General features: G+C 43.5%; 1 protein-coding gene across 5 annotated transcripts in view; it reads left to right on the top strand.

Annotated features, from left to right (window-relative positions):
* Positions 1 to 27479, top strand: part of CALD1 (caldesmon 1) — a 287920-nt gene that overhangs the window by 209725 nt on the left and 50716 nt on the right. For 2 of the 5 annotated variants that reach the window (XM_032401521.1, XM_032401517.1), the window contains exon 1: positions 8326 to 8683. The exons of the other annotated variants lie outside the window; for them this stretch is intronic. In XM_032401521.1, the coding sequence (XP_032257412.1) occupies positions 8406 to 8683 (278 nt within the window). In that variant the 5' untranslated portion in view covers positions 8326 to 8405. Of the gene's footprint in view, positions 1 to 8325; positions 8684 to 27479 lie in introns of those variants that run through there. 5 annotated transcript variants of the gene reach the window in all.

Here is a 27479-nt window from a genome sequence, read left to right as displayed (position 1 = left end):
CTATAGTGTACTGGATACTCTGGGAGGACCAGCCAACAGGCCTTATTGTTGCAGTATCTCTACTCCATTGATGTCCCTCTTCAACCGGGAGAGCCAATGACAAGTGTTTGTGGAGCATCTGCTCTCTGCCTGACACTGTTCTAGGCTTTATCAGGTGCAAACGAGGTGTTAGGAAAAATCCCTGCCAGCAAAAAGTTATAATTTATTTGGTGAGAAAAGGTATGTACACATGAACAATGAATACATAAGACTCTGTGTGTATCCATCTATTTCTATCTATAGATAGGAATCATAAGCATGTACTGATTGGTGTGATCTGTTAGTTACAAAATAGGACAGTACCTAACAAAGTGTCATTTTTGTAATATAAACAGTAAACACTACACCCTAAGTATTCCAAAATAATGGACTATTTTTCTAGCAATAAGAACAAATACATGTTTTAATCCAGGCCTGACCTCCCCACCCCCCCAAAAAAATCTGGATTTGATTCCAGCTATAAAAGCCATGTGTAAATTTAATATCCAGATGCAGAAAGTGGACACCAGCAAATAAGTTTATAGTTGTGGAAATATTTAGATACTTTGAACAGGAGTGATACACACTGAGAAATCTGTGGCTTATGAACTAACATGCTTCCTTTGAAGATTTGACCTTTTGTCTTACACTAGAATTATATCCTTAGAGTCCTTGTGATAGTTTCTGAATTTCCTTCCCGTTCAGTTGTATCTATGGATAATAAATTGTACATTCTTTTTTTTTTTTTTTGTTAGGGGTGGGTGGATGGAGGGAGAGGGAGAGAGAGAATCTCAAGCAGGCTCCACATCCAGCAGTCTCACAACCCTGGGTTCATGACCTGAGCCAAAATTAAGAGTTGGATGCTTAACCAACTGAGCCACCCGGGCACCCCACAAATTCTACATTCTAAGGCATTTCAGTGTGGCCTAGATTCGGCTTCCTTTGGGTAGAAATCATATCCTTCCTGTACATATTTCTTTCCTAGAATTATATAAGGTATGTATAATTATTTTCACTGAGACCAAAACCAGCGTTTTATAGATGTGCACTAGCAAGCATTTAGTCAAAGAGCTGTTGTTGGAACCCCACTATTTCCAAGCACTATTTTATTGTTTTTAAAGATATATTTCAAGCTGGAGGGCAGAGGAGGGGTTGGAGGCATGGTCCTCTTTAGATAGAAACTTTTCTCTCCAGGGAAAGAGAATAGTCTAGCTGGTCTAAAATCCCAGATTTTAAAAAGAACTTAGAGAGTAGACCTAAATAATTGTTGCCAAAGAGTTTAAACAGAAATGGGGAGCCTCACAGCAAGTTAGCTGGAGGGGCTGACTCATCCATGACAACATAACTATTTTTCAAATGCATGCGAACAAGAGTGGGCTCAAATATTCTCATCTTTCCTCCTGAGATGGCAAAGTACGAAGAAATAGTCACATGTGCGGAGACTTTATACTGGTGGGGCTAGATACTGGTTCTTAAAGAATCACTAGAATTCAGAGAAGCAAAGGGAATTTTAAAAGGCTAGGCAAAAGGAGAAGGAACATCTTTGTTGGGTAAAAGCAGAAAACTTCAGGAAATATCAGGCAAATGGTGGCAAATGCTAATCATCTTTTCACTGAACAAAAGTTCCCTTTATGATAAATGGTAGGGTGCAATGCACTGATTAAAGATGTGTGTTAGACTGCCAGTGGGAATACAACTAGAGGTCAGGATATGCTCAAGGGGAAAAGCCAGCGGTGGAATGCTGGGACTCAAGAATTGGCCTTGGGAAGGAGAGAATGCCCTCCTGTTCATGGAGTGGTAGCATAATAGTGAGGGGACCGGCATACCACCATGAGAAATACAGAAGGATGTCTCACTCCTACACTCCCATCCAGATTCAGCCTAGAACCAAATACACACGATGGTGGCATTGATGGTGATCCCACCCCGGGGGTGGGGGGAGGGGAACAAATGTGGAGGGGGGGAAATAGCTCAAAGAAGTAGCTCACAAGAAAGTGGATTGAACACAGATTCAGGAGAATAGCTACCTCCAGGTGGGAAGGGAGAGAATGCTATGCTAAAAGAGCACACAGGGGCACTAAGTTACTTTGAAATCTCTATTTCTCAGCCAGATGGTGAGCACGTAGATGTTCATTATGATTTTCCTTATTCCTTTTTGTTTGTCTAAAGGATTTCAGAATAGGGGCGCCTGGGTGGCTCAGTTGGTTAAGTGTCTGCCTTCGGCTCAAGTCATGATCTTGGGGTCCTGGGCTCGAGTCCCAAGTTGTCGGGCTCCAGGCTCAGTGGGGAGTCTGCTTCTCCCTCTGCCCCTCCACTCCTCTTCCTGCTTGTGTTCGCTCTCTCTTTCTCAAATAAATACATAAAATCCTTTAAAAAATAAAATAAAAATAAAAACAAAAGATTTCAGAATAAAATATAACTTTAAAAAGGTGCAGAAGGCTTATAGCTGTTACCCATGTATCTTCAATCAGAATCTGCCTATGGGTATCAAGAGAATCACATTACTGGTAATATACTTCTTGATGCTACCTGTTCATGCAGGATGACCACCCCACCACCAATCTAAAAAAAAAAAAAAAAAGTCCTCTCTGATTGTTTCTGGAAGTCTATCTCACATAAGCTCATGCACCATGTGCAACCTCCCATGGCTCCTTGCTGCTAGGCCCCTATCCCAGTGAGGCCCTGGCCCCTGCTCTGCCACCAAGTCATTTCAGAGGAGCCTCCACTGTCACTGCCCTGGGGCCCACCCTGAGACCCTGGGCCTGTGTCAAAGACACTGTCTGGTGTCCTTGTGCTCCAAACTTTCAAGCTACCAAAGTGGCTTCACATTCCCTTCAGCCCTCCAGAATTCCAGAACCGTGCTGTGTTCTGGACAGACATAGGGATGGTGACCCTGTCCTCTGCTCTACTACCCTTTGTCACTCAGGCACCAAAGCTTGGCCTAGACTCAGCAAACACGTTGTGGAAACAGCTTCAGCTTCTCTGCACTCCCCCTTTCCTCAGGGCACAGACATGTGGCAATGGGGTTGGGCTAAGGGACCAATTCCAAGGCATGTGATAGCCAACAACTACCCAGACCCCGATGCAAATCACCCCCCCCTTGACCCATGTCACCACTCAGTCACACCCAGATGCATCTCAATTCCAGTGGTGGACACAACAAAGCTTGAGGCCAGGCCACCATTCCCATCACTTATCCTTCCATTTTGACTCAATTACAGAAAAAATAAATCCACTTGGTCAAAGTAATTATTTGCTCATTATGAAGCCACGTGCACTAATTGATTTATGCAGCACATATTCCAGAAGGCCTGCTCTCCGCCAGGCACTGTGCTAACTGGAGCAACGAGAGGGTCAGAAAGATGGCTGAGACACAGTACGCCTCCTCAAGGAGCTCACAGCCTACCAAGTGGACCAAGAAATACATCAGCACACTGTTAGTACAATCTAGAACCTTGAACCCCGTGTTGCCTCAAATAGATAGACTTCCCAGGTATTGAAATTCAGGGAGGTGCTCTTTGAAAGATCTTTTCCCTCCGTTTTTGAAATCAGGTGTTGTGTTCCTCAGTTACCGAGACCTTCGACCAGAAAAATACAATACAGAATATCCTGAAAGAGTTGAAAGATGGGCCCCTGAGAACAGTATGAAGCTCTCTCTGTGAGGGTCAAGTAGTAACAACAAAACTAGCCTCACAGTAAATACTGGAAATAGACTGATGGAGCGACAGACCTGGAGAGGAAGGAAAAAAGAAAGTCCTAGATTTAGCACAGAAGTGAATGAACCATCTCTGTAAGAGATGCTATTGTCAATGTGAAAACGATGTTAAGATGTGTTAACAGGAACATGGCAGGCAGCACTGGGCCTTCATCCAGGCTCATTCAGCCTTGGTCAAGCCTTTATGATGTCCAATTTTGGTTTCCTGCTTGAAGAGTTGTTATAGTTCAGGCTGATATTAAAAGAATGGAAAATAGGCACTGGCGTCTAGCCTAGAAAAGACGAGCTACGGGATGATTTAATACCTGTGGCCCTGATAGAGATAAGTGGATTTCTATTTCAGCATCAGGAAGTGTAGTTCAGTAACAGAATAAATTGAGCATAAGAGCAATTAAACACCGGGGCCTTGATCACAGGATGTCATCTTTGAAGTATAGTTCTTCAGTCCTGCTGCTTGCAGAGTACTGTTCACTTTCTATCTTGCATTAGAATTGTTGCACGCATATCTTACCTCCCTTTGGGGCTGACCTTCTCATCTTTGGATCCCCTACTTACAGCAGGTCCCTAGGTGACTGGCTCGTAGTAAATATTCAAATGGTGTTAAGTGCGGAGGGGCAAGGGGGGAACCTGTTGGGACAAACTACATGGCCACCATTATAAGGGAGGTAAGAGAGTGTAGCACCCAAGACCTGTTACAGGCCTACGGACAAATCATGCAAAGAATAGTTCAGAGAATTGTGTCAGCAAAGGCCACAAGGATACTAGTGAAGGACAGGTTGTTGCACGGAAAGAGTATGGTGAGGGGTAAACGATGACTTTCCATAGCAGTCCTCCAGCCCCAGCCAGCCCACCACAGATCCCTAAAGGAAGACAAAACCGGAACTAGGAAGGCATTAACAAAGACACAGTGGGGCAGGAGAGGCAAGGAAAAGGTGCTACTGGAAGGTAGAAAGCAGAAGAAAGAAGGGGCATCTGTAATTTCTGCAATGGGACCTGGATAAAGGGAGGAGGATTTCATGGGAAGATTTCTTAGGACGACGCATTAAAATGCACTATCACCAGCCAATACAAAGCAGTATCATTCAAGTGCACAAGTTCAGTGCTGTGGGGGTAGTGAGATGCCATGAGCTGTGGAGGGCAGACTACAAGGGGCCCGTGGAAAGTAGGAAAGAGGGTCTGCTTGCAGATATGTAGTTAACCCCTTCCCTTCCATTCCTATCCACCCCTTGATGAGTAGCTGTCTAGGTAAGATGTTACATCTTGCAATGAAGCAAATGCCTCATTCTAAGGATAGACAGTCTGAATTTCTTTATAAGAAAATATTTTTCAGGAGGCTTTTTAAAAACTCCCTTTAAAATATTGAACTGTTGCCTCTCAAGTGAGTAGATGTCTTTGGGGTTTGAGTTTCTGTAGGAAGTGGCTGTTTGTATGCGTGTGTGTGTGTGTGTGTGTCTCTAAAATGCATTAGGCCAGTACACAGGCGCTTCCCACATGCCTCTCTTTTCCCTAGGGAATTGTTCCAAGGTAGAAGCTGTTCTCAAACAACCATTGCAGACTATAAAGTCTGGAACAGATCATGTGGTCCAGTCTCCTACCTCCATGAAGTTATTTTTTTAAATCATATTTTATTAATAAAGAACCACCCTGTGGTGGGAGCTATTCCCTTCTATCGCACTGACCTCCTTCAAACCTTCTCAGCACAATATCTCTTTGATTAAAAAATTAAAGTATCCAGAAATGAAGGATGCTGTGAGTGATTTGAGACTGGCCCAGACTTCCATTTTCCCTCCTAAAAGAGTCCTGAAGTGTCCTACGTGTGATCCCTGCTCTCTTGCTGAAGGACGGATGACGGCCTCAGGTGTCCCTGGTGCCAGTTCTGGAAGCTGGACGCCGAGTGCCCCTGTCTGTGCTACAGGGGAAAGCACGTTTGTCTGCTGGCCTCTGCAGGAACACAGTGCTGTTCACAAGTGAATCTTTGGTCTGTTCTTCCTAATTTCTCTCTTCTTTCCTCTCCAGCCCTGGCTAGCCGGACCCCAGAGGGCTACCTGGAAGTTGTTGTCTACGCCAGCCCTGCTCTTAGCTCATGATTCACTTTTCTCCCCGCCTCTCAAATGCATCCAGTCTCCCTTTCGTGGGCCTTTGTGTTCTTCCTATTCCCCACTGGTGTCTGACCCAGGTCCAAAACGCACTTCTCTCTTCACTGTCATCATGTCAGTACCCTACTAAGTAGCATGAGTTATGACACCTGCTCGTTTTACTATCACAAACTGAAGACAGACAGCTACTTCCCAGATGCATTCCATTAATAACAAGGGGCCAACAAAGAGTGTGCATGATTTCCCTCTTCTTATCTTTACAGCCAGGAAAAGAGCTTTGTGGATAGCCTTTATACAGCTTGCCATTAGCATACTTTTAGTATATAATGTCAGCATATCAGGAAGATTTCTAAATTCTTGCTCTCCTCCATGGACGGTAAGCTGTGTGTGTGTGTGTTGTGAGAGAGAGAGAGAGGACTGGCCTGGAAGAATCACAGAATTTTTTCTAAGCTACTCCATTTTATGAGCTTGTTTCAAATATACCAAAACTATACTTGCCACCTCAAAACTGCAGTGTATTGGGAAGAGGGGGACATCAGGAGTTGAAACAAATTCCCAAGGGCAAATGAGTCCCATAATCAAATATATTAGTTTCCTATCACTGCTGTAACAACCACAAACTTGGTGGCTTCAAACAGCACAAACTGATTCTCTACCGCGCTAAAGGTTCAAAGTCCAACACAGGCCTCACTGGGCTAAAATCAAGGCGTGCGCAGGGCTCCATTCTTCTGGAGGCTCTAGGGGCGAATCCATTTCCTTGCCTTTCCAGCTTCTAGAGGCTGGCCTCGACCTTGGACTCTTGGCCCCCTTCCTCCATCTTCATCGCCAGCAATGTGCATCTCCCTAACCATTCCTCTTTAGTCACATCTCTCCCTGACCACAGCCAGAGACGGTTCTCTGACTTTAAAGACCCATGTGATTAGATTGGGCACATCTGGGAAATCCAGGATAATCTCCATCTCAATGCCTGTAACTTAATTACATCGGCAGAGTCCCTTCTTGCCATGTACTTTTCATAAATTCTGGAGATTAGGACATGGATGTCTTTGGAAGGAGCATTATTTTGCCTGCCACAGCAAAATACTGAATTTTTTGAAGGGAAAAAAATTAAATGGGCAAACTTTGGTGGAAAGGGGAATAGCAAAATGCCTCAGTACATGTTTCTATCTCAGCTCTGGAGCAATCAACTCAAGCCAAGTCAGAGTTTTCTATTAAGGCCTTTTGTATGAAGGCAGACATAGCTCTGTTTTTATGAGTGGTTCACACACTTTATATAGTCAACATATGTTGAGTGACGATATGTATAATCAAAGAGATATTTAAATGTGTATGTATCATGATATATGAAGATAACTTTGAAATTCACTAAACTATATTTACTCTAGAAACCATGACTTTGATGACAGCATAGTATTTAAGCAGGAAAACCACCCAAATTTTCCAGGGACTTGAAATGGCAAGAGCATGGAATCTAACGGCATTAAACTCCTTTAAGTTGAGCACAAGAGCCCCTCCTGCGGCTCTCCTCCACGGCGTCGGGTGACCTGTTCAAACGCTCTGTGCTTCTGAGCCCTTGTTTGTGACAAGAAACATCTCCAAGATGTTTTTCATGCTGTGAAGGGGCTCTCAATGTGTGTAGCTGATTGCTTCTCCCGCTGTTTACCCAAAGAATCATCTCAGCCCTCTGTTGTGGAGATCCGACTTGTTCTGCTCATCTGACAGAAAGCCTGTCTCATAAGTATCCGCCTTCCCCAGCACCAGTCTGACCATTGCCTGTTGGAGATGAAGAAACGCTCGTCACTCAAGCCCAGATGGAGAGTCGTCCGTCTCCAGATGGAATCAACACCACCCCCTCCTCAGGGGCTGGGCTTTGGTTGCTTCCTAAACTGTTGCTGACCAGGCTCCCTTGCCTGGCTTGGCTGATGAGATCACCACACCAGAGTGCCCTGGGCACAGACCAGGCCGGCTGTCGCAACATGTTCCTAGGCAGGCTGTTGCCCTCATTTTACTGAGGAGCGTGAGCACCGAACACCCCGTATGATCCAGCAGTTCACTGACAGGGCCGTCTCTCTTCTCCCCTTTGCCTTTGGTTTGCATTTTTATATCCTGCATCCATCTTTCCCTGGATAAAAGGCATAAGAGGGGTTTCTCAGATTTGATTTCTCAGTGGGAACTGTTTGCTTTGGAAAGCACCTACACCGATGCTAATTGAGAACAGAGCTCAGAATGAGGGCCTGAGAACTGCACCCCTGTGAACTTTTTGGTGGGCTGATTTCTACTGATCTCTTCTGCATTGGATTGTGCAGGCAAGTGATACCATGATCAACTATTTTCCAAAAGGCTGAGCACATTGATCAGTGTCCTTTCCTTTGACTAGTTCTCTACCTTGGAATAATTATTAGTAATTAATCATAAAAGGTCTTCATCATGAAAGCTACTGAGAATCCTGGCCCCTACTACCCAGTAATAACAGTCTGGAAATCTCCAAGTAATCTGTGCCCTTTACAGTCTAAACAGGATGGGCCTCTATTAGAGAGATTACAGTAAAAAATAACAATCAGCTCTCTGATGATCCTATGCGGAGGGAAAGGGTGGGGAGGAGTAGATTTGGCAGAGGACAAGCCCAGACTTTCGTCACAGGGACAGACCAAAGTGTTAACACAAAGGGAGAACACGGGAGCATCCTGCACCCTACATTTCAGCCACAGAAAATATGGCACCTCCGGGCGGCCGGCCCACGCCCTGACCGCCGGGAGGGTCTCAGCACCTCCAGCAACCCGCCGCCCCTTCCAGCTGCGGACATGCTCGGGGGATCGGGATTGCAGGGAAGACGCAGCCTGGCCGCGCTCTCCCAGTGAGTGCTCATTTTGCCTCTTCGGTTTACATTTTTCTTTCTTTCTTTCTTCTTCTTCTTCTTTTTTTTAATGAAGGAATTGTTTAAAAAAGAAGAAAAAGGAAAGGAAAGGAAAAAATTTAATTGTGGGAGTGGGAGGGGAGAGGAGAAATCAGGAGGCAAAGGCAGGCGGGCAGTATGTAAATTTCAGACCTGTATGAAACTTTCTGGTCTAAACTTTATGGTGGTTCTGATTGGTTTTCCTCATTGCCATTTTTATGGTGGCTTGTAGACCCTTTGCAGGGTTTACGCCTAGGCACGGGGCTTCTCTGCTGCAAATACTGATCCACCAAGTGTTGTGTTTCTAAAGATCTGCTGTTAATTTGGACCTGAGCCCTTTGCTCAGAATGATCCATTTGCAGGAATCAGAGATTTTGGCTAAAGCACACATTGCCCAATCCTTAAAGTCAACAGCCCAAAGCCCTTAATATACTGACCATCTGACTGTGACCAAACAAGATTGAGAGCACATGCAATTGATCAGGGAATTGTTCAGATAACAGACTCCAAGGTTTAGGATCATGAAACCCTGGAATGTTAAAGCTACAAGGGGCCTCTAGGATTGTTTGCTGCGGTGTTCTCATTCTATAGACAAGGAGGTGAAACCCAGAGGGGTAACTCAACTTACCCAAAGCCAGACGACAGTCAGTAACGAAGCCAATGTCTTTGTAGTCGCAGGCAAGAGCCCTTTTCATGCTGGTGTTTATGAGGTTTGGAAAACTGACTGGGTCTTGGGAAAAGGTACCGCACAAGAGTGAGAATACCAAATGGCCTTTCAGTAAATCTTTCTCATTTTTGAGAGTTTTGGCACCGATTCAGCATGACAGTTGTTCCAGTTGTTCCAGCATTTGTGCAACAGTTAATCAAATAAACAGAGGGACTCAGTGGGGTCCTAAGAACGAGACCTACCTCCACCACATTAGCAGATCTCTTGGATCACCCCTTTCTGTAAGTGTGATCACTCAAGTGTGAGAGCTCCAAGGGGTTTTGGAGGTTATCTGTATAGGCCAGTGGTTATCAAACTAGTTGTTTTGGGTTTTTTGTTTGTTTGTTTGTTTTTTAGCAAATCTATTGTTACAAGGAATTCTGTTACATAAAGGAGATGTTCTGGTTGAATGGGTGGGTTTGGATCTAGAGCTCCTCACCCCTATGACACTCCCAAATCATGCCCCATTGCTTACCTCCACTCCACTCCCTATCTTTTCCCCACCCCACCCCACCCTGCCCACTCCACCAAAACTTCCTCGGGATCCTGGATCTCCATGGAACCGTTCGGAAACTGCTGGTCTTGTTTAATTCCTTTATTTCAGTTGAGGAAAGTGATGCCCACAGTAGGGAAGGGTCTGCCCAGTGTTACACAGCTGGCCAACAACAGAGCCTGGGATGCTGGGAAAGAGCCCCGGCTGTGTGTCTGCACACACACGAATGTCCCGTGTTTCTCTCTCAACCCCCAGGTTCTGGCTTTTCCCACTCCATCATGCCTGTGGTTCTGTCAGTTTACTTTCTCCATATCTCTCTCACTCCTCACTCACTCCATCATTTCCTGAATTTCAACAGTTACTGCCTCTCACATGGACGATTATAATTGCCTCTCATCTCATCCTGGCCTCAGTCTCTCTCCCTTTCTGATCCTGTCCACTCCCCCCTCCTCCACCCCCTTTGAGGATGGAACCCCTTCTCCTTAATGTTGCATTCAAAGTTCTCTACATTCTGGGGCGCCTGGGTGGCTCAGTCAGTTAAGCATCTGCCTTTGGCTCAGGTCATGATCTCAGGCTCCTGGGATCAAGCCCCGCGTGGGGCTCTCTGCTGAGCAGAGAGCCTGCTTCTCCCTCTCCCTCTGCCTGCCGCTTTTCCTACTTGTGCTCTCTCTCTCTCTCTGTCGAATAAATAAATAAAGCCTTAAAAAAAAAAAAAGGTCTCTACAATCTGCCTCAGTATCTCTTGTCATTTTGACCTGCCCCTGCTGCAGCTGAGTCAGACCACTCACTGTTCCCCAAATTCATTGGGTGCAGGCCACCTCCATGCCTTGGTTCACTCTGTTCCCTACACGGGAACACTCCGTGTGCCTCAGTCCCCTCATCTGGAATAAAGGCCTTAAACAAGATTAGGGTTTCCTGAACTATTCCATGGAAATGTGGGATTCCAGCGAAGTTTTAGAGGGGGTAGGGTGAGGTGGCGTGGAGAAGCGATGGGAGTGGGGTGGGGATGAGGAGGTCTACCTCACCTGCTTCTGACTACTTCCCTCCTGTCCTTCAAGGCCCCAGTCAAATAGTACCTTCCTCCACAAACCTTCCTCAGTTCTGTTTTCTCTCTATGCTAGTAAGTTACGTCCAGCCTTCTATGATTAGCCTTGTACTAAAGTTAGGGGTGAGCATGCCTGTCCTCCCCAATTTATTTACGGGCCGGAACTATTTAGATCTTTGAATCTTCAGGTTCCAGTGTGGTGCTGATGCAAAAGAAAATCTTTAAATGTCCTATTATTGGGTAAACCAAACTCAGTTTATCCAAGTTCACACTTCTCGTTTGATTCCTTTGAACACAGGAAGCTTCTGCACTTTTTGCTTTAGGAGAAGTATTAGGTTCGATGCCTAAACAGGTGCCCAACGGAATGATTTCTAAATCCCTTTACATTTGCATCAGATAATTTATCTGAGTTTCATTGCCTACAGAGCAAATACAGAACAAGTGTGTTTTGTTTTGTTTTGTTTTTCTTTTTATTTTTTTAAAGATTTTATTTATTTATTTGACAGAGAAAGACACAGCGAGAGAGGGAACACAAACGGGGAGTGGGAGAGGGAGAAGCAGGCTTCCCGCCAAGCAGGGAGCCTGATGTGGGACTCGATCCAGGGACTCCAGGATCATGACCTGAGCCGAAGGCAGTTGCTTAACCAACTGAGCCACCCAGGCGCCCTTGTTTTGTTTTTTAATGAGGCACATTGAAATTCCCGAATGCCAAGACCTGTTATCTTCAGGGCAGGTGTGAATGGCCTCTCAGTTCTTTGGATTTCAAGGTGCTGTGTAATCTATTCCTGGTGAGATTATTGAGAGATACTGTCACTTGCAATCTAATATTTTTACTGCTACTTTTCTCATTTTCCCAAAGCCCTCATGAAGTCTCCTTAAGTCAGAATTTCACGTTTCTTGTAAATATCCATGCTTTAGTCCATTAAGAGTTATGTTTCTCATAAAGAAGTATGCTTTTATATATCCTGATGATGAAAAAGTTTTGTTCTTATGTCACATTTTGTAACAAACGTGGAAGGGGATATAAAGTTTAAAACCGTGGAATCCAAAAAGCATAAGAAATTATATAGGAAATGAGTCTCACTTTATGCTGCTTCTCACGTGCCTCCCAGCCCATCAAAAATGGCTTTGCAGAGGCAAGTCCAGCTGCAGCAAGGGGACTGGGGTCAGGGGAGGTGCTCCTCTGCCATCTGGAGGCTCATTTGCTCCTGGCATTCCTAACTGGAATGATGAGGATGCATTTTTCCCATGGAAACGCAGCCTTGCTTCTCAGTATTAGCTTCAGATACATCTTGGGCTTAAAAAGGTGGTTGTGGGCTGGCCCGAGTTCCCAACTGCCATGTATAATGATGTTTGAAGTTCCAAAAACCAATTTGCGAATTAAGGTTTGGAAACAAGCTTTTTGTAAATGTAGGACTGCTTGGATTCATTTCCAAGCCTAATTGAATTTTTAAGAGGAGCCTTTAAAAATCTGTAAGCCTGACTCATTTCCATGCATTCATTCAACAAATATTCATTGAAGGTTTTCTATGCCAGTTAGTGGTGCTGGACTAAGCGCTAAGAACATAAAAAAGGACAAAACACAGGTTCTGGCTTCACAATGATCTAGTCTTTTAACCTCTCACCCACTGCAGGACTGTAGGAAACTTCTCTCAGCCCTCCCGCCCCACGCAACGCACGAACCCCCTGGTCCGCTCAGGGCTCTGGCTGTTGGCAGACCAGTCTGGCCACCTGACCAGCATTAGCTACGTTAGTGTTTGCCTCTTTCCTTTTTCCTTCTGACCGTCTGAAAGAGATACAAGTTTCTTTTAACTTATACCTAAGGTAACTTAAGTACAATAAACTTAAGTTTGTTTTGTGACTCAGTATCATATGTATATACACACACATAAATGCATTTGAAACAAATAGTTTACAGAACAGTGCACACTCTTACTATGTACAATGCCCTTGGATATTTCTTTTTTTTTTTTTTTTAAGATTTATTTATTTGAGAGAGAGAGTGTGAGTGGGGGGACGGGCAGAGGGGGAGAGAGAGAGAGAATCTCGAGCAGACTGCACACTGAGTGTGGAGGCCGAGGTGGGGCTCAGTCTCAGGACTCTGAGATCACAACCTGAGCCAAAATCAAGAGTCAGATGCTTAACCGACTGAGCCACCCAGGTGAACATATATTTCTCTTTTCTTTTAAGTTGTACTGCAGATTTCTCTTGTTTTCAACTTTATTGAAAGTTGAATCTTGGCATAATTGGCAGATAAAGTTGTAATATCTTTAAAGTGTACAGTGTGGTGATTTGATAGACATATACATCGTAAAAGATTCCCCCCATCAAGTGAATTAACATGTGCGTCACCTCCCATATTTACCTTTTTTTTTTTCTTCTTTCTTTTTTGGTGAGAACACTTAAGTCCTACTTTCTCAGCAAATTTCGGTTCTACAATACAGTATTATCCGCTATAGTCACCATGTTATAGGTTAGATCCTCAGACCTTATTCATCTTATAATATAACTGAAAGTGTGTACCCTTTTACCAGCCTCTCCCTATTTCCCCCACCATCGAACCTCTGGCAACCACCATTCTAGTTTGACCTGTTTTTTTCTCTCTAATTCCACGTATAAGTGATTCCATACAATATTTGTTTTCCTCTGTCTGGTTTATTTCACTCAGCATAATGCCTTCCAGGCTCATCCATGTTGTTGCAAAGGGCAAGATTTCCTTCCTTTTTAAGGCTGAATAATATTTTTATATCACATTTTCCTTATCCATTCCTCCATCAACAGACATTTAGGTTGTTTCCATACCTTCGCTATTGTGAATGACGCTCCGGTGAACATGAGAGCCCACCTCTTTTCAAGATAGTGACTGAGTTTCCTGCCTTCTAATATTTTCTGTACTTTTTAATTTCCTTTAAAAATGCTGGTCATGACCCATTAAATAGATTTCAGAAGCTGCAAATGTCACAAACTGAAGTTCGAAAACCACTGAACTTACCACATGGTCTTGGTACGGCTGGCTGCCTTCGGAGCAGCTTAGGAAGCTCTGTCAGCCTAGTGGCCACCCGGCTGCCTGCCACAGGAGTCAGCCCGAGGCTCACGGAGGGGCTTCTCAGAGGGGGATCAGAGGGTCTGGGTTCTGGTCTGGCTCCTTCAGTGACCAGCACTGTGATCTCAGGGAAGCCGCTGCAAGTTGCTGCCAACGCGACCATAAAATGGAGATGGTCATGCTTGCTGTTTGTGACTTGCAGGATGGCAAGGCAATCCAGTACAGTGACGTGCATTAAAGTATACGGAAAATATTAAGTACAAAGCAAATGCAAGTTATTGTTGAGTAGCCTTGTTTTTCCCAATTAAAATTTAATATCAGAGGAACAACTTGGAGGGACCATTTGTTCTTTATAGACTTGGAGAAAGATCCTTGCACGGGCTATAATATTATGCAGTTTCATAAATGAAAATCTCAGAGCGGCATTTGTGATGTTGTAACTAGGTTTGTATTTAGGAACTCAGCTGGGTCATCCTCCCTCCTCTGCCATTAAATACTTTTTTCTTGTTACAAAACCAAGGAAGCAACTGGTGGTCAGTGAGCTTTTAACTCATGAGCCCATTTATGGGCTTTGCCTGATAGGGTCGGATCCAGCCTGCCGGATTTATAAACACTAATTTCCACTGTTTTTAAGACTGCTTTTTTTGTTTTTTATTAAAAACAACAGACATTAAACAAAAGTAACCAACAAAGGAGATAATTTTCTTTTAGAGAAAATATGGTACTTTTCTCATTGATCTTTCCCTTTTTCTTTATAACTTTATTGTAAACCTCATCTCACACAGACATTGATTAGAATATATCTGTTAAGTCTTGATATTCCTGTTTAGAGCCTGGTATTCTAGTCTGACATTTTCTATGCTGGTGAATTCCTCTTCGTTGCCTCTTACATGCTGGCTCATCCTGCCCCATTAGCTGTCCATTTCTTTTCTTTACCTCTCCATGACTGCTTTCTGATCCTTACAAGGAATCTCTACACTCACTTTTTCTAGAATTCAGTTCTCCAAAATACCCTCTCTTTCACTTCATACGTAACAGAGGGAAAATAAAATAGTAATATGATAAAGACTATATTCACTCCAAAGAGAAGGAAATAAATTTGACACTTTTACTCTCTAAAGAGTGAAAACGTTCTTTACACAGATCAGCAATAAGCCACAGCTCCTAACTACCCTGTGTTTTCCAGAGAAAAAAATACATAAAGTGCATAAAATTTAAGCAACTTTTTAAAGCTAGCTTTAAGCTAATATCATGACCTTTGTAGCTTCTTTATAAATACTCCCCAGAGCTATGTAATAAATTGGTGTGATATGCTTAAGCACTGAATTGAAAAAGATGTGTTCACACAACATTTTAATGAAGGGGTGAGGATCGGGGCTATATGCTGAGGCATACTAAACCTTTGGAGAAGAAGGGATGGCTTTAAAGAGGAACCTGTTGCTCACCTCTGCCATCTGGCAGCTAAATTTTCTGGAGCGAAGCGCCGCTGCTGGTTAGGGAAGGGGTCTCAGCACTCCTTCTACTGGGCAGACCCAGCTTGCACAGCGCAAATTCTTGACAGATGAGAAATTACGAGCCAGATATCCTGACTCCCATATCTGTGTTTAGACCTTACTCATTACCAAGTGTGTGACCTTGAGAAGGTCACTTAGTTTCACTATGTCTAAGTTTCTTCATCTGTTAAAAAAAAAGGATATATAATATGTGCCTTGCAGGCTTAGTGAAAAGTAAAAGAACCAGCTACGCAAACTCCCTTCCCTCTGGGCACCCCATTCCTAAAGCCCCTGGAAGAGAGGCAGCTTGATATTTTATGCCAACAGAACTACTGATGCTGGGGCAAAAGGCGTCTGAATTCGGTTTGTGATTGACATGTATTCACTAAAACATCCATCTACTCCAGAAAAATCAGAGGAACTCTTCATCTCAGATTTTAGTTGTTCCATTTACTAACTACTTAAAGATGATAACCCAGGTGCACCTGGGTGGCTTAGTTGGTTAAGCGTCTGACGCGTGGTTTTGGCTCAAGTCATGATTTCAGGGGTCTTGAAACTGAGCCCTGCCTTGGGCCCAGCGCCCAGTGGGGAGTTAGCTTGAAGGTTCTTGCTCCCTGCCCCTCCCCCCACGCACATGTGTGCGCTCTCACTCTCTGTCTCTCAAATAAATAAGTAAATCTTTTAAAAAAATGATAACCCATACTGCTATACTTTGGATAACTCTGAAGTTAAAGGAAACTTGTTAAAAGTGGACTTTTGGGGCAAAATACCGAATTACTTACTACTTTTCCGACTTGGCCTAAACCAGACACATTATAAAGGAGGATGTAGTAAGAAGTAGGGATCTGTTGGCCAGAGATTTGAATGCCACCAATCTCTAAGTGATCCTCACAACTGAGGAGAGTATAAATGAAGAATATTGACTTTGCAATCCAGATAAACTTGGATTCAGATTCTCATTGCGTCATGTTATTAACTGTGTGCCCTTGAGCAAATTACTTAATCTTGCTGAGTTTTTCAGTTTTTCATGTACAAGAAAAGGAAACCGTATGTAAAATGTGCCTGGCACGGTGCCTGGCAGTTAGTAAGTGTTCACAAAGTTGTGTGTGTGGGGGGGGTGATCATTATCTGCATGAACTTGGTGCCAAGGGGATGAATCTGAGGTAGCTTCTGGATAATCACAAAAACATGAGAGGCGGTGATGAGTTGTATTATGTCCTAGGACTGCCATAACAAAGTACCACAAACTGGGTGGCTTCGCACAACAGAAACTAATTGTCTCAGTTCTAGAGGCTAGAAGTCTGAAGTTAAGGTGTCTGCAGGGCCATGCTCCCTCTGAATCCTGTAGGGGGAGAATCCTTCCTTGCCTCTTCCAGATTCTGGTAGCGCCAGACGTTTCTTGTTTTGTGGCAGCATAGCCCTGATGCTTCTCTTACTTCATGTGACATTCTCCCTGTTTCTTTTCACATCATCTTCCCTCTGCATCTGTCTCTGTGTCCAAATGTCCCCCTTTTTATGAGAATGCCAGACAGATTAGGGCTCACCCTAATGACCTCACCTTAACTTGACACGTCTGTAAAAGTATTATTTCCAAATAAGGTCACATCCTGAGGTACTGGGGGTTAGAATTTCAACATATATTTGGAGCGGACACAATTCAACCCGTAGTGTGAGCATACAGACTTTCTAGAAGTGGGAATGCAACAAACCTGGCCATTACTTCTACATTTTAAAGTTTGCAGGTTTCCAGAAGTTGGGCAAATTAAAGCATCCTGTCGAGGCCTAACGTGACGGTGGTATTCTGGTATTAGCTGAGTAGTGCACACTTCCTAATCACAAAGGGGCAAAAGCCCTTCAGACTCAAGCCTAGGTGGGAGCTCTCATTTTCACCTAAGTGAAGGGCAGCCAAGAAGTGTGTACAGCCTCTTCTCATCCCCACAGAAACAGCCCTGAAGTCATAGACTGAACTGTGCCAGGTCCATAGGGAGTTAGAATAATCGGAAAGATTTATCTTCCACTTTCTCTCCCTCCCCTGTATCCATTTTTAAAATTTCTGACCTTACTTAAACATCATACTTGACCCAGGGAAGTGGTATGAGTGTGCCTCTCCTGGATCTGAAGATGTCAGGGCTGGGAGAGAGATCATGTAAAATATTCCCCCCCACCCAGGGAATGAGGCTCAGTCACCCAGCTGCCCCGGGGAGCCCAAGAAGGCCAGAGTTTCACGAACCCACCTCAGAGCTACAGGTAAATCCCTAACCAAGATCCTCAGATACCAGAAGAGCAAAGGTGAAAACTGAGCATATAAGAGGATAAATTTACAAGTTACAATAGAAGGTGTTTTAAGAAATCAGATGGACTGCTGGCCCAATGTAATGAACCACTCACCTAAATAAACAGTAGAAAATGCTGGAAATTGTGAAAAAAAAATTTACTAACAAAGTAGAACCATTCAATCCTTAAATCGAATACCGTATTAATTTCTAAGGGCTGCTGTAGCAAACTAGCACATACTGGGTGGCTTAGCAGAACAGGTAGGGCTTCCTTCTGAGGGCCGTGAGGGACACTGTTTCAGGCCTCTCTCCTGCTGGTTTGCTGGCAATCTTTGGCAGCCCTTGGTGTGTAGATTCATTAGTCTAATCTCTGCCTTCACATGATGTTCTGTCTTTCTATGCATAATCTACCCTCCATGAATCTCCTTTTCTGTGTCCAAATTTCCCCCTTTTATAAGGACACCTGTCAAATTGGGTAAGGGCCACCCCAATGACCTCATCATAACCTGACTACCTCTGTAGAGGCCTTATTTCTACATAAGATCACATTTTGAGATACGAGGGAGGTAGGTCGTCGACATACCATTTTTAGAGAACACAGTTCAACCCATAGCAAGTACTGGAAGATTTAAAAATAGTTTAACATGACATTTCCTAGTTTAATTCATAAGCAATACGTGGGATAATTTTCCAGGACAATTAAAACGCCAGCTGGCTGAAGGATATTGGGGCAGTGGGGACATCTGGGTCCTCCGCTGATAGGCTATCTGTCTAAAGCCATTCCAGTGAAAGTCAGAACCAACCTCCACACATAGAGCTCTGAACCATCATTCTTCTCTAAGGTTGGCTGTTAAGCCAGCCCCAAAGATGAATAGAGAAGGGGATTATCCTCTTCCAGTAGGACACGTGCATTTTCTGGCATGGGAAGATAAAGCTGTCTGATGATAAATTTCCATCTACATTTTAATGAGAAGTGACATGGATTATGAGAGCAACAGAGAAAATGAGAGATAAAAGGCATTCCATTTATTGGACATTTTTCGCCACAACTCTCCCCCTCCACCGTCCTCTCCTCAAAATAGAAAGCCAGAGAAAAGGTAGTCAACAGCGGAGGAATAAGGGAATACCAACGGAAGATTAGAATCTTCCCCTGCATTTATTCTGCATTTCTGAGCCTTCTCTCATGTCACTATGTGCAATGAAAAGGAGTTTAAGTTTCTCGAGTTAGAAAAACCTTTCTGCCCAATTATCCCCTTCATGCTTGGAAACAGCAGCATACTTTGGAAAACATACAAGCACAGAACCTAGATCCCATATGATGAGGAGGATAGTGGTAACAGTAAGTTAATAAAAATGGTTAACACTCATCAAGTACCTACCATGTGCCAAGCACTGCTCTGAGTACTTTACAAATAGCAGTTCATTTAATCCTTCACCAGTACTACGAATTAAGTGCCACATTTTACAGATGAAAATGAGGCCAGAGAGGTTGAGTCCCTGGCCCGGCTGCCATCTCCCTGTCTGGATGTGTGTCACGACTGGCCCCTGGCCCCTGGCTGAGTGGCTCCTGGTGGTTCCCTTGCTCTCTCCAGCTTAACACTTAACGGATGTTATTCCCTGCCTGTGCTCTCACAGCTCTAACCTCTGGTCTGCGTGGGAGAATCTGGCAGCAATTGTAATATGACATCAGATCCTGCTTGATGAGCAAGCTTCTCCTCCTGGCAAAGCAGGGCTGGGGAGGGTGAGATGAGTGGTCTCCGAGGGTCTGGGATCATCTGTGACTCTTTACCTTAAATAACCAGCCCAGGAGACTAAATTCCACTTTCAGAGGCCCACAAAGAGGTAGTGGGAGACCTGGACTTCCTAAAACTAGCAACACCTCTCATTTCATTGTGATTAATAGCACATGACTTTCTTATGCCAATTAAAAGCAAATAAACTGTCCAAACGATTTTGAACTTCGCCATATCTTAACTTCTAAACCCTGTCTTGTCACAGTCAGAATTGAAATGGAATGTGGTAAGTTGTAGTGGTGCGAGGAACCCAAACCTTGGGCTCGGCCAGAAGGTAGCTAAAATCCGATGTGTGTTACTCTTGAAAAAGTGATTTGACTCCTCTGTGTCGGCTCTGCTCATCTAGACTGTAAAATACAAGTAATCGTGTCTCCTCGGTGTTATTGTAAGGATTAGATGAAACGCATCCCGTCCATTGCCTGGCACCTACTAAGGCCTGCACAGATGGGAGTTATCACCATTAAATAAGCTTCCTCGTCCTTTTAAACAATTTGTTTGTTTGCTTCACTCTTTCAAAGTCAAGGTTGGCTGGTCTAGTACATCCCCCTCTTTTTTTTTTTTTTTTAATCACCCATGTTACTGTTTGTTTTTAAATAGACAATGGCTGTTGTGTTTGGCTTTTTAGCCTTAGAAGTGTTACCTGCAGCTTTAACAAGGAGTCAAATTTAGCAGAGTTAGTTGTTAGCAGCAGCCTAGCCCCAGGGGGGTGACATGATCCTGGGGCCTCCTACAATCTCCCAGGGGCCTGAACACCCTTTGTGTAGACGTCCCTGGGGGAACTTGAGGACTTCAGTTCTCTCTGGCAGGCTTCAGAGCAACTCATCTGAGCAGAACACCATGATATTATGGCATCTTTGAGACAGAGAAAGAGCACCAGTCAGAAAAGCCCCAATTTATGGTGATGTCTTAGCTCTGAAGGCAATCACTCAGCACCACCAAGCCTATTTCCTCAACTGTGAAGTGAAAAGATAATAGTGTCTATCTCACTGGTATTCTAAAGATCATCAGAATATGCACATGATGGAGGTGTTTTGTAAATTACAAAAAGTTAGAATTGTAATCCATTATTGCTTGGATAGATCTGAGTTCATGAGTTGGCTCTGAAAACAGCTTCGCTACTAAACAGGATGGATTAACAGGACAGCCCTGCTGACACAGATTATAACAGGGCAATGTCTCGTTTTGACAGGAAGCCCTTCCCACTTGCACTAATACCATAGACAAAGCCTAGTTTGGATGGTGGTACATAGTGACAAAAGGAGGAAGGTAGTAAGGTAGGATGAGGGTCAGAGCAAGGAGAGGGCATCTCTGTAGACAGGTGAGAAGAGAAGCAGGAAGACAAGAGGAACAGGGCTTTGCTTTTGCTCCAGGTTAAAAAAAAAAAAGGCAAATGACACCTCTAGGTTCAGATGTATGCTCTAGAACTGGGACACCCTTCTCGAAGATTAAGACCAGGTACTCACTGATGATAAATATTCAGCTCCCTGGAAGCTTTCAACTTAAAATTTCTTTGACTGCATTTCTAAGTTTCAAAAACAGCCTTCCAAAAAAATGCATTAAAAAAAATATTAGGATTGTGTTTTTTTTGGTTTGGCCTTAAAAAAATTTTTTTTTTTTTTAATCCAAAACCATAATTGTGGCCTACCAAGATGGATTCTCCTCCCATACAGCAAGGATTTAATTTTTCCAGTCCCCTCCCTTGGTGCCTGTTATCCTCTTTTGGTTTTTGATGAAGTGCACATGTTCTAGAAGCCGGTCCTGGGCCTCAGACATGAGCGGCTCTCTGGCCACTGCCAGTGTCCTAATAAGGGAATGAACATGCTCCTGTTGCTGAGGTAAGAGGAGTCAGGCGGTGGAGGATATTTTTGCTGATTGAGGAGGATAAGGTGTGGTTTGGCAGGTACCCTGTTGGTTGGGCTGGCTCCCGACCGAGTTCTTTCTCTTTTTACTGTTCGAATTCCGTAACAGACTGTAAGAATTGTTTCCTCACAGATCCTGAGCTGAGTTTTAAGAACATCATCCCGACACAGATCATCCATGATAGGGAAGAAATAGGAGTTGGGGGTTATGTCATGTTTTTATCATAAGAAGAAGTGAAATGCTCCCAGCTGCCAGGCCTGCTCCTCCAAGGGACTGCCACCACCAGCCAATGAAGGGTGGCATCAGACTCCATCAAATTTGGTCAACGGGGAGAACAAGGAATATACCACTCAGGGTATTGAGCCAGTGTTTAATAAGTGTAAAAAAACTTATCTGCACAATATTAAGTAACACCTACTTTCTGCTTATAAATACTGATATACCTCAATTTAAAAAATAAAAGAAACAAAAAGAACTTGGCGTGAGGATCATAAGGGCGAGTGGCACCATCTGTTTCCTCTCTGATCTCTAAATACTTGCCCGTGGCTTCTCTGTCCACTCCTGTTTTCTGAATGACTCGACACTGCCTTTTCACATAACTGCAACTGGCCCAAACTCTCCCTAAGTCGACCATTATGAATCAGTGTTTCTCAATGTGGTTGTATACTGGACTCACTTGGGGAGCTTTAATGCCTGGATCATAACCCCAGCGGGTCTGATTTAATTGGTCTGGGGCACAGCTTGGGCAGAGGGATTTTTTTTTTAAAGGTTTATTTATTTATCTGAGAGAGAGAGAGTGCAGGGGGAGGAGGGGCAGAGGGAGAAGGAGAAAGAGAATCTCAAGCAGGCTCCGTGCTCCGCAGGGCTCAATTCCAGGACCTGATCATGACCTGAACCAAAATCAAGAGTTGTCTGCTTAACCAACTGAGCCACCCAGGTGCCCTGGGGCAGAGGGATTTTTAAAAACTCCCACAGGTGATTCTAATGCATAGCCGAGGCTGAGAACCAGTGTTCTGAATGCATCCTCTATTGTGTCATCCAGCCCCCAGATGTCAGGACCGGCTCTTTTTCTTTCTGATGTTTTGAAACCTTTAAAGAAAATACAGTATATATATGAAACAGGTCAGACAGGTTTCCTCTCCGATTGGAAGGTTCAGTTCAGTTGTTTTAAGCCTAACAGTAGGGAATTGTGCTTTCAACCAAAATCAACTTCTAGACACATGGGTATTGTCTACACTTCATTTCTCCTGCGTGCAAGAAGTGAAATTCTCTGCCGGGTAGTCAAAAAGCAGTGTATCCCTTCCAATGTCAAATAATGAAGTTACAGTCTTATTAATGTTTTTCCTCTGTGCTTATGGAAATTACTCATCCCTTGATAGCTAATTTAGTTAATAAATGCTTCTTTATCTGGCTTTTCTTTTAATACTAAGCCCGTTTTACGTCCTGGAATTGTGCAGTTGCTGTCTGTGGCGAGGACAGAATGATATGACTGGGGAGTTTTTAAAAATTCTTTTAAACCATCCGTCTTCACAAGTAGGATCTGGGAGTGCAGTACCAGCATGGGGAGAAGTTTGGAACTTTGGAAGAGTCACAGATTAATTTAATGTCCAGAATAACTCATTGCTCTCAACTTCTTTACTGGAAATTTCATTACCAAGGAAGAAAGGTCATTTAGAAATTCAGGAGAGCAGCCTGAGCAAGGAAAATAAATTAGAAAATCATCACCTTAAAACTGACTAACAGGGGGTGCCTGGATGGCTCAGTCGTTAAGCATCTGCCTTCGGCTCAGGTCATGAGCCCAGGGTCCTGGGATCGAGCCCCTCATCGAGCTCCCTGCTCTGCGGGAAGCCTACTTCTCCCTCTCCCACTCCCCCTGCTTGTGTTCCCTCTCTCGCTGTGTCTCTCTCTGTCAAATAAATAAATAAAATCTTAAATAAAATAAAAAATAAAAACTGACTAACAAGTTATTAGTATAGATGAAATTAGCCTGGGCAAGTCCGTTGAACAAGAAAAGAATAGAGCTGAGGAGGAAACCCAATGGAAGACACAAAAGAAACTACAAAATAAATGGTAGGCAGAGAATTTCAAAGAGGAAGCTATGGCCAACAGTGTTAAAGGCCTCTGTGAGGTCAAATAAAATGGGGTCTATAAAGGGCCATTGGACACTTTGTTTCAAAGTATAACTCTAGAGAGCACAAGCCTGTAATACAATGTCATTTTGAGGTCATGGCTACTAATGTCTGGATCAAAAATAATCAATATATTATTCTGAGACATTTAATAACCAAACTGAACTGTTCTTTTAGATCTTTTACTAAACTAATTTAAAAAGCCTAACTCTGATACTAAATGTAAAAGTGACAAAACAGCACATGCTACACTGGAATGAGCTATTTTGGGCTATCTTAACAATTTAGCCAATGAATTACAGAATCAGTTTCAACTAGAGCACTTGAAAATATTTCTAAAGGAATAGCTAAATCAAACTTGCTTAGTTCACCTACTTATACTGAATTATTTTTGCTTTCCACAGACATTGCAAAAGGCCAAAACCAACACTAGGCCGGTAGTGAGAAGAGAGAGAATACAGAGGGATATAAGGCATTTACAAGGGAAGATGATACAAGAGGGGTTATGAGGGAAACACATACCCTAGAGTAGCAGGAAAATGTAGAACATCTGCTCTGTTCATGAGCCAAGCCAAGGCCAGTCATCTGACAAGAATAGAGACAGGCTGATTGCAGGTGTGCATACGCACACACTCACACACAAGCTCTTAAAGCAAGTCAGGGTCCCCAGTCAAACTGGAAAACACCAGTTGACTCAATTTGACTTTAGCCCCTGATTATTGACTAGGTTCAAAAGTCAAATATCTTTCCTGTCCATAACCATTTGGTTCTTCTTAACTAGAAAAACACATTTTTCAGCTCTATCTCAAGGGGACTTTCTGTATGTAGTTGCAACATAATGCCACCTACAGAGAAAGTAGCATACAAATGAGAAACAGATTTACAATAAATGCATTAAAACTTTTGCATTGTGGACCAATGAGCAAAATTCTCTAGGTACCTACCCAAGGAGACATTGGCAAGCAGGCTTTGACTAGTGGTTGCTTACAACTTCCGGTGGAAAGGAATTGAGAGGAAATGTTAAGGGTTGAGGTTCTACTTCCTATATTTTTTGCTAACCCTTTTCTGTCTCCATAGACTTGAGGCTGTCACTATCACTCCTAGGTTGGTTTAATACAGCTCTGTTCCATCACTTCATAGTATTGAAGCTTAAACCTGAGAGATTATTTCTTCCCTTGATGAATGATCAGGTTTCAGCTTCTAGAAATCATGATCAGAGAACAAGCCCCATGGGCCATCTAACATGGCAGCAGGCATAGCCAGGTTTTCCTGGTTCATATTCACAAGCCAGTATGGAGCGTCTGCCTTCTTGGCAACCCACAAAGCTTCTGAGTATGCCTTTGGGAAATGACCCCACTGTGTGTGCTTTTGTTGTTGAAAAAATATATGCACCTTTGGAACACGCTTTGTGGTAGCCTTCTCCCATTGATAAAGCTTTAATAACACTATTTTTTCAGTAAATACTCAGGAGCCTAGTATAGAATTGTAGGTCTTTCCTTGGTCATGAAACCGAGTCACATTTCATTGATCTATCCTTTTGGGCACCATTGTTGTTCTGTATTTGACTCTAGAACTTTTAAATGGCTCCATGTTGGCCTAGCTATCCTTTCCATGTCTGATTCAGAGAAATCCATGTGAACTTAGGCAATTCACCTCACATGCAAGGAACCGAATTGGGCTTCATCATTGTTAATTAGCCTCCATAATTGCTCTTGCTCAATGTCTTATGCCATATGCCTTTCTTGAATTCAATTACTAAAAAAAACAAAAACAAAAAAAACCCACCTTATTAAATACCTACTTTGTGCAAGCAAGGCACATTGGGGAAGAGGGCTAAAAATATATATAAAACATAACTCTTGCTTTCAACAAACATGACATGAGAGATAAGATGATACACAACTTCAAGGCGGTATGTGACAAATGTCTGAAATGACAACAGAGATTTCACAGGAGGGCAAGAGTTCCTTCCAGTTGACTTCCATTATGTCTGTAAGACTTCACAGAGAAGTGTAGCCTTTGAGCTGGCCTTGAGGGATAGAGTAAATCGCTCTAGGTATAAATGGAGAGGATGAAGGAGCATTCTGAGTAGAAGCTTGATCAAAGGAAAGAAAGCAAGAGAGTATGAGATGAAGTTAAAAGAACAGGAAATGAAGCTTGACTAATAGTGATCATGCTTTCTGGCACGGGCACCTTCACTCGGTCCCTCTTTCCAGTCACATGTGACTGGTCCTGAGGGAAGAGCAAGAGTTCCACCCCCAGAGGGGAGGACAGCCTCTGCCTTTTCGCACACTGGGACCCCTTCCAGTTGACTTGTAACTGGATAAGTGGATTTGCGGATGATATAGCTTATCTAGTTTAAATGAAACTAACCTTCACAAAATGGACGTGGATTTCTGGACTTAAAAGAATTTCTACAGGGGCGGCTGGCTGGCTCCGTCGGTAGAGCATGTGACTCTTGATCTCCGGGTCATGAGTTCGAGCGCTGCATTGGGGGTAGAGTTTACTTTAAAAAAAGAGAGAGAGAGAGAATTTCTGCAGAAACTTCAGGTAGAAGGTAATACTAATCCTGCGCTGAGCCCAACAATGAGAACGTGGCAGAGCTGTTAGTACTGCTGTGAGCGCATATGAGCGCTTGCTTCCTCAGCTACACCCTTCACTTGTTCCTTTCAGTGAAGGCGAATTTACAACAGAAAGGGGGAGTGTAACTACTTTTCAGAAGAAACTTGTGCCATGGAGAGGTCTTTTGAAAAATGACCCCATTGTCTGTGATTTTGTTGTTGCAAAAGATGTAAACGTGTAAACCACCAGTATTATTAGAGCTTCACACCTCACCTTGGAAACATTTTCTAATCTCTTTGCATTTCAGTAGATTTGAAGCTGTTTCTTAAAGATGTAAAACGAAAACACCTTTGGATTACTTTGGATGAGCAACTGGTTGACATCAGGACAGACATAAATTTTCTCAGCAGGTTTCATCAAAAAACTGCATGCTTGGTTGGGGGAGGTTGAATCTTTTTTTTTTTTTTAAAGATTTTATTTATTTGACAGTGAGAGACACAGCAAGAGAGGGAACACAGCAGGGGGAGTGGGAGAGGGAGAAGCAGGCTTCCCGCGGAGCAGGGAGCACGATGCGGGGCTTGATCCCAGGACCCTGGGATCATGACCTGAACTGAAGGCAGACGCTTAATGACTGAGCCACCCAGGTGCCCCGGGGGAGGTTGAATATATTCATATCATGCTTCAATATGCTAAGCCAATGATATGTTCTTACCGTTTGAATCTATATATCTTTTTTTTTAAAGATTTTATTTATATGAGAGAGAGAGTGAGAGAGAGCACGAGCAGGGGGAAGGGCAGAGGGAGAGGGAGAAGCAGGCTCTCTGCTGAGCAGGGAGCCCGATGCAGGGCTTGATCCCAGGACCATGGAATCATGATCTGAGCCGAAGACAGAGGCTTACCCGACTGAGCCACCCAGGCACTCCTGAATCTACGTATCTTTTAAGGGCTCTTTAAAAAACTAAATTTTGGCTGTCATTTAAAACCAAGTGTCAAGATAAATTGTTACAGAACTTCAAATTACTGATCACAATCTGTTAAACTAAGAGTTTTCAAAAAAGCTTTTATGAACATTAATAAATTAAACATTAAATATTGTTTTTTTGTTTCGTTCTATCCTTTTAAAATTTGTTTGTGTTTTTTTAAGATTATTTTTTGAGAGCAAGTGAGAGAGAGAGCGTGCGCATGAGCAGGGGGGAGGAGCAGAGGGAGAGGGAGAAGCAGGCTCCCTGCTGAGCAGGGAACCCAATGTGGGACTCAATCCCAGGACCCTGGGATCATGACCTGAGCCGAAGGCAGACGCCTAACTGACTGAGCCACCCAGGCGCCCCTCTGTGTTTTATAGATCTATAAACATTTAGGA

The sequence above is a fragment of the Phoca vitulina genome, unplaced genomic scaffold, assembly GCF_004348235.1.
Source record: "Phoca vitulina isolate PV1807 unplaced genomic scaffold, GSC_HSeal_1.0 scaffold4, whole genome shotgun sequence".
NCBI lineage: Eukaryota > Metazoa > Chordata > Mammalia > Carnivora > Phocidae > Phoca > Phoca vitulina.
This window is presented reverse-complemented; position numbering and strand designations above follow the sequence as displayed.